We start from the raw sequence: 17,602 nt of genomic DNA, 5'->3' as shown, positions 1-17,602 counted from the left end.
CATCTGAGCCACCAGGGAAGATTTTCATACAAGACAATGAGGAAATTATTAAAGGCTACTATCAAAAGGAGTCCACTTTAGAAGATCCCCTAAATGGGACAATTTAAGATTCAACAATGATAACAATTGCAATTAATTGAAGCCTATCAAATTTATTAGGTTAATGAATTTGTGATGTTTTAAAAATGCCTTCAAAGGATAACAACCAGTTTATTTGCTGCTGCTGCTGCTGCTAAGTCGCTTCAGTCGTGGCCGACTCTGTGCGAGCCCATAGACAGCAGCCCACCAGGCTCCTCCGTCCCTGGTACTCTCCAGGCAAAAATACTGGAGTGGGTTGCCATTTCCTTCTCCAATGCATGAAAGTGAAAGTGAAATTGCTCAGTTGTGTCCGACTCTTAGCGACCCCGTGGACTGCAGCCTACCGGGCTCCCCCGTCCATGGGATTTTCCAGCAAGAGTACTGGAGTGGGTTGCCACTGCCTTCTCCAGTTTATTATCTAAAAACTAATAAAGAGAAAGCGTCAGGAATTTACTCTGCTTTTCTGTATGAACTACACTGCCAGGTAACCAAATAGCAGATAGGGAGAAGCATGCCTTTATGAAAGGATTTCAATTAATAAGTGAAGAAGGAATGCTAGAAATACAGTATCACCATTTTGCAGCTCTCAAAGGATTAATGAACCTAAGCACTGAGATCTACAGCTGCTAACGTCTCAGAAAGAAAGACAATTTGACACTACCTGTTTCCTGATCAAAAAACACCATGTCCCCTATGGTCTTTTAAGACACAGATCTGATCTGTCCCCTGACCCAGCTGCAAATTTTCAAGAAACACATGGGGTAAAGGACTCTGTTGAACTCACCATAAGTGAGCAGTGAGCAAAACTCAGACTAGGTGAAACTACAGATAACTACAAATAAATGTGAGGGAAAGAAAGGGCTGAAAGAGAACCTGTGGATAATAATAGGCTTTCAAAATGTGACAGTTTTTCCAACAGACAAGTTATACAGTCATACCCAGAAGATGCGTATTTGGGTAATAATACTGTAAAGAAACACAAGGAAGTGATTACTGCAAAACTCAAGACAATGGTTATTATTGGAGTTGAGATGAGGATGGGGGCACATGGAAGGGCTGTGGCTAAGCTCCAGTTCTTGAATTGAGTGGTGATTACAGTGGTGTTTTGTCTTAATAATAACTCATTAAACTATATATTTGTTTTATGTGTTTTCCTATGTATATGTTTTATCTTGCGATGAAAATTGAAAAAAGGTAAAAACAACTGAGTAGTTATTACAAATTTATATTCCCTTTTCCTTGAAAAGAATTTCTCTTTCTCGTGTGTCATAAACTTGCTTGGTGAGTGCCAAGTCTGTGACCCTCAATAGAAAATCCTTTCCCAGGTGGGCACATTGATTGTTTTTCCCCTTTTAAAATATTTCTACAGGAGGAATTGAAAATAAACAACCTTATTTTCTCTTTGCTGTTGGATGAAGAAATAAGCTCCAGAGAAACATTCCTGAACAACTACCTTGCAAGGAAGCAGGAGGAAAGGGTAAATACAGTGTCTGATATCTGAGTATCAGCAGTTTCTGACCAATTGCTCCCACTTGACAAGAGTCCACACTCCTGCCTGGCCCCTTCTTTCTTTCTACATTCCTTCTCAAACGTGTGTGTGTTCCTTGGCTGCCTGTCTGGGACTTTTAACCACTGACTGGCTATGGGACCTTGGACAAGACATAACCATTAAAGCTATTTTCAAGCTCTTGTCTAGGGTGTATTGTTCTTTCTGGGCCATTTGGCACTCTGTTTCACTAAATATGTAAGTAATGGGTTAGCTTATAGAATGAAAAGCTGTAATATTTTTTAAAATGCTAATAGATATGTTTCATGAAAGATACAATGAATACAAAATGCTTGTCACATAATTTTCAAAAGATGTCAGGTTTTATTAATAGTATTAATAAATGATATTTATGAAAGAATGATTTAAAGTATCATATGACATTCACTTGTGTTTGCCAGACACGCAAAGGCAGGCTGGGGGATGAGAAAGCCATTTAATGAAAATAAGAAAGGGCTTCAGCTGTATCCTGATTAAGAGTTGTTGGCATGGAGAAGCCTAGGGCAAGTTAATTAGAACCTGGGCTACCTATGTGTTTGGTTTGGGAAGCAGATTTGGCTTTCCCTGGTTGGTCCTCAGTTGAAAGTGATGGCAAAAATTAGGAAAGCTGAAAGTTATTGACCAAGTTCTGACAGTTTAGGGGCCAATCACAGCAGAGGTTGTGGTTTCAATTCCTGGCTGGTTGCAGACTGTGAGTCAGTTCTATTTTTTTTTTTTTTTTTTATACACCGACCCCTTCAGAGGCCGGGTTGCTTATTCAATATGGCGGTCTCGGGTATCTCCGCCAGCCGGGCCTCCAGTTCTATTTTTATATATGGCCTGGCCATCCTCCATTTACTAATATGTATCCAGTCTCTCAGAACCCAGGCCCACATGACTCCCAAGCCTGTGCAATTTCATCACCCACACTGCTCTGCCAAGGGTGTAGTATGCTCCCTGGTCACTTACACACTCGTGTACAGAGCTGGCTACACTTTGAAACAGGTGATTGGATGTTTGTCCTTTCAAAGCCTCCAGTGGGTTTACTTTCTTCTATGAATGTTATCTGTAATTGATACTTCAATTCACATTAATCTTGTACTAGGGAATTCCCTGGAGAAGGCAATGGCACCCCACTCCAGTACTCTTGCCTGAAAATCCCATGGACAGAGGAGCCTGGTGGGCTGTAGTCCATGGGGTTGCGAAGAGTCAGACATGACTGAGCGACTTCACTTTCACTTTTCACTTTCATGCATTGGAGAAGGAAATGGCATCCCACTCCAGTGTTCTTGGTTGGAGAATCCCAGGGACGGGGGAGCCTGGTGGGCTGCCGTCTATGGGGTCACACAGAGTCGGACACAACTGAAGCGACTTAGCAGCAGCGGCAGGGAATTCCTTGTTCTTTTTAGTATGCTCAATATTTGTATTTATCCTGAAAACTCTCCAGTTCCAATCTTCTATTTCTGATGTTATTCTAGAACCAGACCACAGAGGCCATCCGGAAGTCTAGAGAAGACCTGGATACGTACAAGGAACACTATGACAACTTACTGGCGGAAGACAAAGTGAGAGCTGTTGCCTCAGTCACTTCCCAGTGTGATAGCATTGCTGCTGCCTGGATTTGGGAAAGATTAAAAGGGATACAATCTAATCTTCTCATAGCATTTTCTCCTACTGTAATTCTCAGTTATGGGTAAACTCCATTCTATGCCATTGTGTATTTCTAAAAATCATTGTGTAAAATAAATGTTTGTAAACTTTGCTCTGGTTTAAACTTTCTCTTGCACAAAAAAAGAGAGAGCTCATCTAGACTTCAGAGCCTTTCAAACTTCAGGTTGCAATCCCCCTTAGCTGGTTATGAAATCAATTAAGTAGGCTATGACCAGCAGATTTATAAATGGAAAAGACTAGGATAGAAAAGCAAACAGAAGAATAGAATGGAATGTAACAAAATAGAGGTACCTTGTCTGTTTTATAAATATTATTTTGTGAAACTTCAGTTCTAAATAAAACCCTAGTGGCTCAGACAGTAAAGAATCTGCCTGCAATGCAGGAGACCTGGGTTCAAACCCTGGGTCAAGAAGATTTCCTAGAGAAGGGAATGGCAACCCACACTGGTGTTCTTGCCTGGAGAATCCCAAGGACAGAGGAGCCTGGAAGGCTACAGTCTATAGGGCTGCAAAGAGTTGGACACTACTGAGTGACTAACACTTCACTTTCACTTCACTTCAGTTCTAAGTGGTTTCTAAGACTTCTTACATGAAATAATATTTTTAGTTTACTGAGGTGCTTCTTCTTTAAGGTAAATCTTTGTGAAATCCTTGCACAGTGAGTGGTCACCCTTTAACAAGTCTATGTTATAAACCAAATATTCATGGATTTTTAAAAATCAAAGTGATACAATTAATATTTTAAAGAGTATTTTCACAGATAAAAGCCTTCTGAACAAAGTTGCAATCCTGGGAATGATATGTTTTTCTTTAGGTTCTGGATCGCAGCTTTAAAAAGGAATTTTCTGAAATTCCCAGTCATCAGGTGGATATACTCTACAAACTTTTTAAACGCCGACCAAGGTTTGTTTCTCCTTTGCTATCATGTTTCTGAGAAAAAAAAATTGTTATTAGATTTTAGCTTTTTCTCCAAATTATTTCATAATATTCAGTGTAACATCATTTACATGAAAATGTCCAAGTATTTTTATCTTAACTCAGTTTTTTAAAGATTATTATATCTTAACAGTACAATGAAGACTGATGACTTCATTATTTAGAAAAAAAAAAAAAATACAAGACAGTTTTATTTTTTTGAGGAGGTGAACTATTCGATATATTGATTATGATGGTGGCTCCCCAACTGTGTGTGTTTGTTAAACTCATTAAACTGGACACTAACAAGGGGAAAAAAAACAAAAAAACAAAAATTACACAAATTCCTTTTCAGAGATAAAAAAAAAAAATGTAATGTATATAAACACATTCTTTTTTTTTCTTTAAAAATATTCTATGCTTTATCTGTATGAGAAAACATATTTTGGGTAAAACCAAATGATGTGCTGAATTTGCTTTAAATTAGTATAATAAAAAAGTGTTATCAGTGAGAAATAGATGAAACAGAGTGGCAAAAAAAAAAAAAAAAAGTTAATGAGACAAAAAAAAAAAAAAATTAAGTGTCTAGGTAATCATAGTGCTATTATAGGTTCTGTTTTATACATGAAAGTCGTTCCTGACAAGATATAGATAGCAGACAGATTTATAAACTGTTTTTCCCAAGATGTGTTCTAACACGTATGCATCCCTTGTGGTGTCAATTGGAATTACACATAAAAGGCTTCCAGGACAAAATAAGTTTAAGGAAATACAGGGTTGAAAAAGATATATAATTTTCTTTGCTGAAGAACATTTCAGAACTTTCTGTAGTCTTTGCATCCCACGTGAGAAATAGAGTAGGAAGTGTTTTCCAGACCCTTTCCTCAGAGCATCTCATGTGATTGTGTTCAAGACAAAGTTTGAAAAATGCCAGTATGAATGCCTGACAATAACCATTATCAACATAATTCTGAAATATCTGATTTTGATACTTGAGAGTACCAAACAATTAATTTCACAAATTTCCAAATTTTTACCTATACAGATTTCTGTAATTTTTAATCAAACGTAATGTAGGAATCACGGAGTTTGTCACAAAGGCTTATCTGTGTCTAAGATACAGACTGATTCTCTCACTTTTGACAGATTATATGCAACCTGAGAAATTCAGCCTAGAACAAACCTTGTATCTTGGTTTCCCTGTTTTTAAAGGAGTGAGTTATATATGCCTATGAAGAAAGAAGTGAGACCTATCGAAAGGCAGTAGTGGAAAAAGAATAAGCTGTATTGTCCAGCAGCATTAGCTTTAAATACTAACTCCACACCTTTCAGACCTGTGGCCTTGGTCAGTCACTTCTCTCAGAGACTCACTTCCTTCTAGAAAAGGAGGGTAACTATAGTAACTTCACAGCACATTGTGAGGTGCCTTGAGGGTAAGTGCTGGCACAAGTCTCAGTACCCTTCTCTTCCCAGCTGCAGCCCGGCAGACAAAACCAGTCCATAATGTAGATAAAAAAGAGGCATTTCTCCAGGTGCACGCATAGCTGAACACATTCCAGGCTATTCACCTGCAACAAAGACATCAGTAGAGGACGTGTGGGCCAGAACCAGGGAACATCCGCACTTCTCTCAGGCATTTACTTGCCTGCTTAAAATGCCCAGAAGGGAGACATTTTCTTGTGCAGTTAACGCTTACAGTGCTGATTGCAGTTGGGGGACATCTGTCGTCCACTTACAGTCATGTCTGAGGATCCCAAAGATGTCGAAAGGCCCCAGCAGGTGCTTTTCTCTTTGGAGTAATCCACCCACTAACCACAGGGAAGTGCCATGCAGTGTCACACCTCTGCTAAAGGTTATATTATTTAACAGTGATTGTTTTGTATGTGAAAATATGAAACGTTGATGGGCTTTTATTGATAATACCAGGATTCACAAACACAAAATACATGCAGAAACGACCAGTCTTGTGCCTTTTGGAGAGCGACCAGGATCTGGGAAATTGAATAAGGATGCCTTTGCCCAGTTAATGAAAGCCATGGATGACTTGGACAGTACTAATAATATGCCAGAAGGCTTGGACACCTCTGTCTGGGAACATTTCTGCATGACCAGAAGAGCAAAAGTGGAAAATGAACAGAAAGTATATAACATTTTATCATTCTATTGTATTTCATTTCACTTAGTATCCTAGTATCAAATATATAGTTTATGGTGGTCAGTCCTTCTAGAAAAGCTAATTATTTAGGTTTCCCATTAAGGTAGCAGTTAGTAATATTAATAATAATTATAAAGAAATAAAATATTAACCTTGGTCCGATTGAGGGCTAAGTACAGGCCTACTTGTAGACCCACTATCCAAAATGATGGCCATTAGCCACACATGGTTATTTTTTATGCGAAATAAATGTGGACAGTTCTAATTGAGACATGCAGTTATTGGAAAATATGGGCAGAGTTAGAAGATTTAGTATGAAAAAAAGAATGGAAAATGTCCCAATATTTTTTATATTCTTTACAGGTTGAAATGATAATGTTTTGGATATATTGTGTTAAATAAAAGAGTAAAGTTAATTTCACCTGTTTCATTTCACTTTTGTAATGTGGCTCCTACAAAATTTAAAATTATGTATGCAGCTGGCATTGATTGCTCACATGACGTTTCTCTAGGACAACACTGTTATAGACACAACTTCTGTCTGCTCTGGTCTTGAGTAGTGTTCATCTCTTTTTGCATAGACTAGAATTATATTTCACCAGAACCACCCAGAACAAAGTTTATAGTTTTGCTAGAATGTTTTGTTAATGTAAAAAAACAGTAGCAATTTGAGAGTGTGTTTAATTGGGAAAAGACTCCTTCCTCTTGTTGCTTCTTGACCACACCCTGCCTCCACTCCCCCCGATTCCCTAAATTGGGTGCCACATGTGCGAGGCTGTCATATTTTTGTTGAAGTATCTATGACTGTAAAATTTTGTCTAAGATGATAAGATATAAGAAAAATCCTAGCTGCATGCCTATTGTCTTTCAATGAGAAGCAATTTTGACACTTTTGGGGGATACTTTTCTAATTATTCATGGGATGTGCCATGTAAGTTTCAAGTTTCTTGTATTACATAATGGCAGGGATTTAAATTTTTACTAATTTATTAGAAAGTTGGACTTAAGTTTTGTAATAAAGTTAAAAGATGTATATTTCTCAAGTTCTTTAAAATTAGTTTGCTTTTATTTCTAAAGCTCCATATGTTCTGAGATGTTTGTGGTTTGATTTCTTCAGGTAAAGCAGAAAGCTGCTGGCTTAATAGAAATGGTGGCTTTCCTCCGGAGAAGAACTGAGGATGATGAGAAGGTGCAACATGAAATTGAAAAAGTGTTCCATGAGCTCATCCTGTAATTTGAACCTTTCATTCACGTTCATGTTTTCAAAATATAAGCTAGGGCTAAATTAAGTTGTGTTATCATGGGGGGAGAGTGCTGACTCACGGGTTTACAGCTGGCACTGACTTCACCTATTCGTGCTTTATAGCTTCTCTTGGAGAAAGTGCATTTTGTTATGTAAGACCTTATTTCAGAATGAAATTTACTTTCATGCTCCCTGTTCTTACTGCAAACCATCAAGTTTTTTTTTTTTTTTTTTTTTACTTTTAAATGTTTTTCCTTTTTAGAATTTGAATTATGATTTACTTATATTAGTTTCAGATGCACCAATAGTGATCTGATATTGCTATACGTTACTCAGTGATCTCCATGATAAGCCTCGTTAGCATTTGTCATCATACAAAATTCTGATAATATTATTGACTATATTTATATTCCCTATGGTATACCTTACATCCCTGTGACTTACTTAACAAACATGTAAGTTTGGGGAAAGGCTTTTATTTTAATCTCCTTCCACATAAAAATACAAAGAATATGTTTCTGCTAGTAAGTACTTTTAGGCTCAAGCCACACAAGCAAAACAGTGTGGAAATTTAGGCAGATATCCAAGAAATTTCCATCTGTATGCCTCATAAGCTAGTATTTTTCTTCAGGGGAGCTTGTTGCATTTTCCTGAGTGACTAAGATACTGTCCTCTGTCCTTACTTCACTTTTGGCCATATTTATAGCCACATTGATAAATACTTCTCTGATGTCTCCAAGTTCATCATTAAACATCATTTTCAGATCTAGGTGATAAGCAAGTATATGGATTACCTAAAAATAGATTTGATAAGTAGCATGCAGATTAAACATTGTTAATATAATATCAGAGATCAATACATGAAGTCAGAACAAATCTACCTAAAGAGATTTGTTATTTGGTAGTGTCTCTGATTTTTTTCCACTTACGTTCAAAAGCATATTAATCTTTTCTTAATCATGAAGTAAAACTTTATGAATGTGTTTCTGTGCATACCATTCTGTAAATAGCCCAAGTGTAATTCCATATCCTCAAGAAAAGAAGTATCACAGAGATCTCTAGGACAGCTTGTCATTGGAAAAATATTTTCCACATTAATCTCCAGTGTGTTTCCTTTCAGCTTAAGGAAAATTAATTTTGAATTTTATATCATACATATTTTATTGAATGTATATATCAAATTATAGGTGAAATTTGGAATATAAATATGTCACAACTACTTAATTTGAAGTCTTTTTCAATTTAGATTACAGGAAGAGAAAGTGAAATTCCAGTTGAATTTGACGATCCAAATCCTCCTTAAACAAGGACAGGTAGAACTGGAGAATTTCCAGTTAATGCTGGATTATTCTGATGCAATCCTCATCAACAAGATCATAATTGAAGACTTGAATTCTGTGATTCGGGTAATTAGCATTTTTTAAAAAGAAAAAAACATGTCACCTGCTGTGCCAAATATTTTTCATGTTCCCCCATTTCTATGGGAAATCATTCAGTTGAGTCAGTAGGTGATTCCTACCCTGAAGAAGTTTACACGTGTGTCCAGGCCCCACATCTAGACATGGATATATTTTCTAAAAGCTTCCCAAATAATTTTAAGGTAAAAAGAAGTTCAAGACCATGGAGTTAAATGTTCATTCTACTATACCATCATTTTGTTAGAGTCAATTTCCTCACCTAATGATGTTTGATAAGCTTAGATAATTAATTTCAGATCTTGCTTGTTTTTTAATATAAACATCTAATGTTAAAAATTTCCTTCTAAGCACTATTTTAGCTACACTCTACACATTTTGATAGTTTGTATTTTTATTTTCTTTCCATTTAAAATATTATCTAATTCCCCATGTAACTTTCTATTAGAAGTTACTATGGATTATTTAGAAGTATGTTATTTAATTTCCAAATATTTGGGAATTTGGGGCTATTTGGAAATTATGTGTTAATGTTGTTACATGTATTACTTGCTCGTAACCCATATTGCATTACTCTTGTTCCTTTAAGCAGTCAGTTGTCTTTTAGAGTGATTAAAAATAAAGAAAAAATGATTTTCTATTTCCCTTCAATTTCACCATTTCAAGAGATCTTTCTTTGTGTGGATTGAAGTTTCTGTTTTGTATTATATACCTTCTGCTTAAAGAACTTTTAACTGAATTGTCTGCTGGTAATGAAATCTGTTTTCCTTTGTCTGAAATTGTCTTTGGTTCACCTCTATTACTGAAAGATATTTTACTGGTTTCCCTGGATTGACAGACTCTCTCTCTCTCTGTCTTTTCACTTTAAAGTTGTTCATCTTCTTCTGGCTTACAGAACTTCTGATAAGATGCCTACTGTATCTTTTTAATCTTTGTACCTCTTAATATAGTGTGTCTGCCTTTGAGATTTTCTCTTTATCTTTGATTTTCAGAAGTCTGAACATATGTCTAGGGGTGTGTGTGTGTGTGTGTGTATGATCCTTTTAATGTATTCTTGACTTTGGCTTGCTAATATATTTTGTCCAGGATTCTTGCATCCATATTCATCAAGGATATCGACTTACAATTTTCTCTTATTGTGGTGTCTTTTTCTGGATTTGATAACAGGGAAATATTGCCCTCATAAAATGTTCAGATTTATTCCCTTCTTTTCAATTTTTTTCTTAAGTGTTTGAGAAGGATTTATGTAAGTTCTGGTATGTTCTATTTTCACTTACATTCATTTAAAAGTATTTTCTAATACTGCTTATGATTTCTTCTTTGACCCCATTGAATATTTAATAATATATGATTGAATCTCCACATATTTGCAAATATTCAGGTTTTCTTTCTGTTATTGATTTCTAGTTTCATTCCTTTGTAGTCAGATCAGACACTTTGTATGATTTTCATCTTTTAAAATGTATTTGGATTCATTTTATGGCTAAACATATGGTCTGTATTTGAGAATACAGAATAGTGTATATTCTGCTGGTACTGAGTGAGGCATTCTGTGTATGTCTCTTAGGTCTTGTTCAAATCCTTTATTTCCATATTGATCTTCTATATACTTAAAAACCATGAAATAAACAGTTCCATGGAAGAGGGAACCATGCACTATATCAATTACTTGACAAGAGCATGGTTCTCAACACTCGGAGTGTTGGTTCAGGAGCTCAAATGGCGATGGCTGAAGAAATAATATGAAGTGAGGAAGTTGAGACCAGGACTATTAATAAATCTTATGAAAAAATTGAAAGGAAAGCAGAGAGGAGATGTAGTAGTTTGACAGAAGTGTTTCTCAACCTCAGCACTATTGACTTTTGAGCTGGATGGTTATTTGCTGGAGAGAGCTCATGTGCTGTGTATTGTGTGGAGTTTAGAAGCACCCCTGGCCTCCACCTACTAGATGCTCGTAGCAATGCCTCCCCTTCCAGTTGTGTCAGCCAAAATGCCTCCCAATGTAGTTGAATGTCCGCTGGTGGGGCAATGTTTTGCCCATTTGAGAGATACTGCTGCAGAGAAATGTTTGACCTTAAGATTTGGGATCTGGTGTTGACAAGATCAAGGGTATGTTCATGGGAGCTGGGTGGCTGAGCAAACAGAGAAAATATCATTGAAAGTGAGAAATTCGAGGAATTGAGGCCAAGCAGTGATCAAAAGATAAAAATAATTTTTAAAAAGAGTAGTAGTCTTTTTAAAGACTGCTGCTGCTGCTGCTGCTTCAGTCGTGTCCGACTCTGTGCGACCCCACAGACGGCAGCCCAACAGGCTCCCCCGTCCCTGGGATTCTCCAGGCAAGAACACTGGAGGGGGTTGCCATTTCCTTCTCCAATGCATGAAAGTGAAAAGTGAAACTGAAGTCGCTCAGTCCTGTCTAACTCTTAGTGACCCCATGGACTGTAGCCTACCAGGATCCTCCGTCCATGGGATTCTCCAGGCAAGAATACTGGAGTGGGTTGCCATTTCCTTCTCCATACTACTTTTTACAAAGAGAAGTAGTCCATAGTCTAATGATCTTGAAAAAGCTAAGTTCTCTAAGGAGAAGAAAGGAAAAATATAAAATGTTAACTGATGAAACTCACATGCAAATTTATTTTAGAATCTTAGTAGTTTCACTGTTAGCAATCTGGGGGAACATGAAAATATGAAAATATTACTGAACTTCATGTAGTCCATTTGAAGTGAAGTATAGAACATCCAAATGATTAAATATTATATTTAACCTATTCAATTCTCTTGTTTTCTCACTAGCTACCAACCAGATACTGTTGTGCCTAGTGCATTAAACTACAGTCCTTTATCTTTAGTGTCAAGAAGCAGGGGAGAATAGGGGTACAAACATGTACAGATTGATGATGGCAGAAGGAATTCCTGCCTAATCATTGACATAAAAGTAAACTGGCTATGCCAAATTATCTTATAATCCTTTCTGTTTAGTAACTATCTTGCTTTATATCATGATCAGATTGTGCCCGTGAAGTAATTTTTAATGTCTGCTACATTTTTAAAAGAAGATAGAATTATCTCTGCATTCCAAGTGTTTTCTAAGAAAAGCATTCAGCTTCAACTATTCTGAATGCAGAATGTTAATACGAATGCCAGTTGTGTGTGTGATTTTTTTTTTAAGACTCAAGGACAAAAGAAAGTTGCTAGCATGATGGAAAGTAAAGAAGTCCATAAAGGAATATTTCAGATTGAGTGGGAACATAAGAAGATGGAGATGGAAATGGAAGATCTAAATCAGAAGGCTTGGGATATTCAGATGCTGTTTTTTTCAAGAGATCGTCAAAAGGTAAGTTCTCCCTGTGCCCCACTATATAATTTTAATTTCAGTCATTAAAGTATTCACTCATTCAACCAATATTTAATAAGATGCTCTGTGATGTCAAGCATGTCCTATGCATAGTATTTCATAATGTGACTCTGGATTCTGTCTGTTTCTTCTGTAGTTTACATTTGCTGCCTCTGGTTCTTTGTGACCCAGTCAGTAGTATAGTTCTATCTTGCAGTTCACCAGGAATTTCCTAAATGTCAAATCTAGTGATCCCTTTCCCAATCATCACCATCCCTGTAGTATTTGACATTGACCATCTTCATTCCCTCTGTCTCTTTTTTTTTTTTTTTCTTTCTGGCCAGGAGCATGTGAGATCTTAATTCCCCAACCAGGGATCATATGTACATTTCCCCACAAACTCCCTCGCCCCCCACAGTGGAAGCAGAGTTTTAACCACTGGACTTCCTGGGAGGTCCATCTTCATTTTTAATATTGCCTGTTGTTTTGGCTTTGATCATCCCTCCTTTCTCCTGTATTTCTTCCAACATGTCAAATCACTCTGCCTCTTTTCCTGATTTCTCTTTTGTTTCTACCTCTTAAGTATAGTGATTAAGATTCTGCCCTCAGCTCTGTGTTTCTTTCCGTGTCCTCTCCTTTGATGACTTCTCTTTTTCTAACTTCCATGATCACTCCTAAGACTCATCCAAGCTTTCTGGATTCCAATTCAATTCCAGTCTCACTTCTCTGAACCTGACCTTTCTCAAGCATTATTTCTGTGTGATCTCCCAACAGCACCTCTTCTTATTTTGCTTATTTCTATTCTTTCAGCCATTCACTTGGGGTTAAAGTTGCTGTCCTCTGATTCCTCTGCTTCCCTTGTCTTCCAAGCCTTGCCTAGTGTATCCATTTATCCCCTCATTCTTTGGGTCCCTAGCCTTTACCTTGCTTCAGTTCTTCCTTTTCAATGGTTTCTAGTATTTTATAACAATCTTCTAACAAGTCTCTTGACTTTGGGTTTTTCTCTATCTCATCTATAGATTCACATTTCTATTCAGCTCTAACATTCCTACTCTGCTCTATTTTAAACTTCCTCTTCTTACCTGGCCAATGAATTTTCAAGTTCTTAAGTGGTGTTGAGTGTCCTTCAATCTTTCTCAAATTCATTTCCCCTGTTAGTCTTTTACACACCAGTATTTTCAAACCAAACTGATTATATTTTCTAGGATTCTACCTCTGTGCCTTTGCAATACTGGTTCTTCTACCTGGAATATTTTTCCTCAATTTTTTTCACATCCCGAATCTACTTTTGAAGGTCTGGTTTAAATGCCACCTAATCCATAAAGCCTTTTGATTTCCCAAGCTCAGAGAAATCATAGCCCATCTCAAACCACCTTTTAATGTGCATGTCACTTATGTATCTTCTGGCAGTGTATCATATTACTTACTCTCTTCTTCTTGATGTCTAGGTCATGTTATCTATCTTTGTTATCTCCCTCAGTATCTTTAACTATTAGTAGGATATTGTTAATATGGAACTCATGAGACACTGTCAAATAAAACACAGTAAATATCTGGTGAGTTGAATAAATGAATGAATGAGAAAATAAACTAGGCATTGGTAGTTATTAGTATATAGGTGAATGCATCAGTAACTGAACATGAGTAAAGATTATGGCACAAAGTCAAGTCAATCCTCACTTGGATAGATATTTTTTATGAGAAACATAACTTCCAAAACTAAGATAATCTTTACAAAATTATCTCTTGGAAGAAATAGAGAAAAATATACTTACTTTGTGGTTTCTTTTTTTCCTCTCAAAGTACCTAAATGAACCAAACTATGAGACTCTGATTGCCATTCAGATTGGAATAATGGAGCAGACTATTGCTGTTTTAGATAAGGTAGGAATCAAAGATATTGATCATTATATTTCCAGTATTTGTGAATGATATGAACAAAGTAATAGTTTTCAAACCATGAATCCAAATAGAACCTATAAAAACTTGGTCTTTTATAATGATATTCAGGATGTAATTCAGTTCGGTTGCTCATTCATGTCCGACTCTGCAACCCCATGGACTGCAGCACGCCAGGCCTCACTATCCATCACCAACTCCCAGAGTTTACTCAAACTCATGTCCATTGAGTCGGTGATGCCATCTAACCATCTCTTCCTCTGTCCTCCCCTTCTCCTCCTGCCTTCAAACTTTCCCAGCATCGGGGTCTTTTCAAATGAGTCAGTTCTTTGTATCAGGTGGCCAAAGTATTGGAGTTTCAGCTTCAACATTGGTTCTTCCAGTGAACATTCAGGACTGATTTCCTTTAGGATGGATGTAATTAGAGGTCCCTAAATAGTGTCTTTGCAACCATAACCATTGTGATAGCCTGAAGGACTTTAAAAAATATTTTAATTTTATATTGGAGTATTGTTGATGAATAATGGTGTTAGTTTCAGGTGTACAGCAAAGTGATTCAGTTATACATATACATGTATCCATTCTTTTTCAAGTTCTTTTCCCATTTAGGTTATTACAGAATACTAAGCGAAGTTTCTTGTGCTATACAGTAGGTCCTTGTTGGTTATCCTCTTGCTTTCCTTGGTGGCTCAGATGGTAAAGAGTCTGCCTGCAATGCAGAAGACCTGGGTTCAATCCCTGGGTTGGGAAGATCCCCTGGAGAAGGAAATGGCAACCCACTCCATTATTCTAGTCTGGAAAATTCCATGGACGAAGGAGCCTGGCAGGCTACAGTCCATGGGGTCACAAAGAGTTGGACACAACTGAGCGACTTCACTTGTTGGTTATCTATTTTAAATATAGAACTGTGTATATCTCAATCCCAACCTTCCATTCTGTTTCCCCCCCCCCCACCCTTCCCCAGCTCTGTAACCATAAGTTTGTCCTCTAAATCTGTATGTTTCTGTTTTGTAAATAAGTCTATTTGTATCATTTTCTTTAGATTCCAGGTGTAAACAAGATCATATATGTCTTTGTCTGACTTACTTCACTTAGTATGATAATCTCCAGGTCTGTTCATATTGCTGCAAATGTCATTATTTCATTCTTTTTAATGACTGAGTAATATTCCATTATATATATGTACCACATCTTCATCCATTCATCTGTTAATGGACATTTAGGTTGTGAAGCACTTCAACATCCTTTGGGGCTACTGGAGTGTAGGTCAATTTCCTGTTTCACATTCGGTTATGATTTTATGTAGTAGAAGTGTTGACAGTTTTTCCTAGCCATTGTAAAGGCTTTGTTTTACCCTAACTGCCTGAGCACTCAGTTTTGAGTGTTTAACATATATAAGATGGAAACAAAGTATTCTCCAGGCTGTGTTCTTAAAATCTCTCATTTCTAAGAATATATAAAGTTTCTTCTAAAATGTGTATTAACAGACCATTCTATCTTTCAACAAATAATTTAAGTACCTACTGTGTGTGGGCATTATGCTAAGCACTAGGGGTATGGTGGTAAGATATCTTAATAATGACAATGTATTTAAATTTTAAGAATAATATCTTTATAAAATATTTTCTTTCAAAATTATTTTTGTGGGATGTCCTGGGAACAAAAATTTCAGACCCACAAAAAAAATGTGGAGAACTGCAAAAAGCTGCTTAAAAAACTGAGAAGGTACAGCAATCAAAAAGATATAGCAAATTATACCCTAAGTTGCAATTTACGAGAAGAGCTGGTGGCTGTCTCAGAGAGAAAAGACATCTGTAATGCAATGGGTAAGATTTTTTTTCTTTAATTAACTGTCAGTTTGTTTAAAAGTAATCAGAATTCCTAAAATCTGTACAGTGGTTATAAAACTACCAGTATTTGTTCCATATGTTTAACTATTTCAGAGTGCTGTTTCTGTATTTTAAAATGTAGATAATAATTCAACTAATTCCTTCTTCATTTTGGGGATAGGGTCTAAACTGACCTGTGAAAAGATTGCCAAAGAACGATACGAAAACATGATGAGACAACAAAAGTTAACAAAAATTTCAAAACAACAAGCTGATCAGATTTCAATACTACAGGCTGAAGTTGAAAGATTAAGAATGAAAACATTTCCTGCTCTTGTTCAAATGTAAAAATACTGTGGAAAATGTAAGATCAAATCAATCATTTTAAAAATAATTTCATTTGGTTAAAATGATTTCTCTTATATCAGAAAACTTAAGTAGAATCTTCTCTTAGTGTCATATTTTTGATAGCAAATTGTTTGATTTTAGTCTTAATCATTATAAAAATGTTTGTCCTGCATGAATAAATGTCTAAAATAACATGAATTATTTTTATTCAAGAATGAATAAGATTTTATCTCAGAATATTCAAGATCTATTTTATTCTTAATTAAAAATATTTTCACAGTAGTAGTATAGACAGTCTTAAAGACAAAAAATTATTCTTAGCCACTACTGCCATTTCTAATTTTATAGAATTACCAGAAACATTATGAGATTATGATTTTTATCTTTTATATTTTTCTGTATTTCCCATTTTCTTCTGTAAGCATTTCTCTATAATTGGAAAAAAAATCATAGAATGTTAAAGATTATTCCCTCTGCTGTCAATGTGAACAAAGTGGTTTACTTTTACCAAGCCCTAAATCATTTGTAAATTACAAGATATTTTCTACGTAAGCATTCTAGACATAATCATCTTTATCTCATATTTATTACAACAGAACTTAACTTTGTGTCCCACCCAACAGTTTAGTAAACAGAAAAAACACGTTTTCTCATTTTGTGATATTGTGATTTATAAGAAATATATATTTGGTCTTCGACCCCATTCCTGGCACAGAGATCCTAACACACTTGGAATTTCCTAAGTGATGAGAGAGGTACAGGTGTCTTGTTAATGAGGTGACTTTTGGACTGCACGTAAGGATGGGGGCTGGTTGCCCGAACTAACGCTGTGTCCCAACCTCCAATCCACCTACCCACCCTCCCACCCACCTCCAGGGAAGGGAAAGGAACTGGAAATTGAATTGATCACCAACGACCAGTCATTTAATCGATCATGCCTATGTAATGGAGGTCTCCATAAAATCCTACAAGGACAGGGTTTGGAGAGAGTGCTGAGAGCAAGTAAGCTCTGAGTCTTTTCCCATACCTTGCCTTATGCATTTCTTCCATCTGGAGGTTCCTGAGTCAGATCCTTTTATATGGTAATTTGGTAAATGTTTCTCTGAGTTTTGTGAGCCATTCTAGCAAATTAGTTGAGCCCAAGGAAGGAGTCTCAGGAACCTATTTATTGCCAGTGGGTCAGAAGCAGAG

General features: G+C 36.4%; 1 protein-coding gene across 8 annotated transcripts in view; it reads left to right on the top strand.

Annotated features, from left to right (window-relative positions):
* CFAP43 (cilia and flagella associated protein 43) overlaps window positions 1-17,064 on the top strand; it is a 100,749-nt gene extending 83,685 nt beyond the window's left edge. For 6 of the 8 annotated variants that reach the window (XM_086379282.1, XM_086379281.1, XM_086379285.1 and 3 more), the window contains 10 exons: window positions 1,448-1,555; window positions 3,082-3,168; window positions 4,088-4,176; window positions 6,115-6,328; window positions 7,461-7,573; window positions 8,833-8,992; window positions 12,171-12,335; window positions 14,139-14,219; window positions 15,907-16,060; window positions 16,245-17,064. In XM_086379282.1, coding sequence (XP_086235408.1) covers window positions 1,448-1,555; window positions 3,082-3,168; window positions 4,088-4,176; window positions 6,115-6,328; window positions 7,461-7,573; window positions 8,833-8,992; window positions 12,171-12,335; window positions 14,139-14,219; window positions 15,907-16,060; window positions 16,245-16,411 — 1,338 coding nt within the window. In that variant the 3' untranslated portion in view covers window positions 16,412-17,064. The remainder of the gene's footprint in view (window positions 1-1,447; window positions 1,556-3,081; window positions 3,169-4,087; window positions 4,177-6,114; window positions 6,329-7,460; window positions 7,574-8,832; window positions 8,993-12,170; window positions 12,336-14,138; window positions 14,220-15,906; window positions 16,061-16,244) is intronic. The other 2 variants (XR_015155844.1, XR_015155845.1) reach the window with 1 other exon arrangement.
* The last annotated feature ends 538 nt before the right edge of the window (window positions 17,065-17,602 follow it).

The sequence above is a fragment of the Bos grunniens genome, chromosome 26, assembly GCF_055505025.1.
Source record: "Bos grunniens cultivar Pamir isolate PY7600 chromosome 26, Bosgru_T2T1.0, whole genome shotgun sequence".
NCBI classification, from domain to species: domain Eukaryota; kingdom Metazoa; phylum Chordata; class Mammalia; order Artiodactyla; family Bovidae; genus Bos; species Bos grunniens.
The sequence above is the reverse complement of the archived record's forward strand: the minus strand, read 5'-3'. Positions and strand labels throughout refer to the sequence as shown.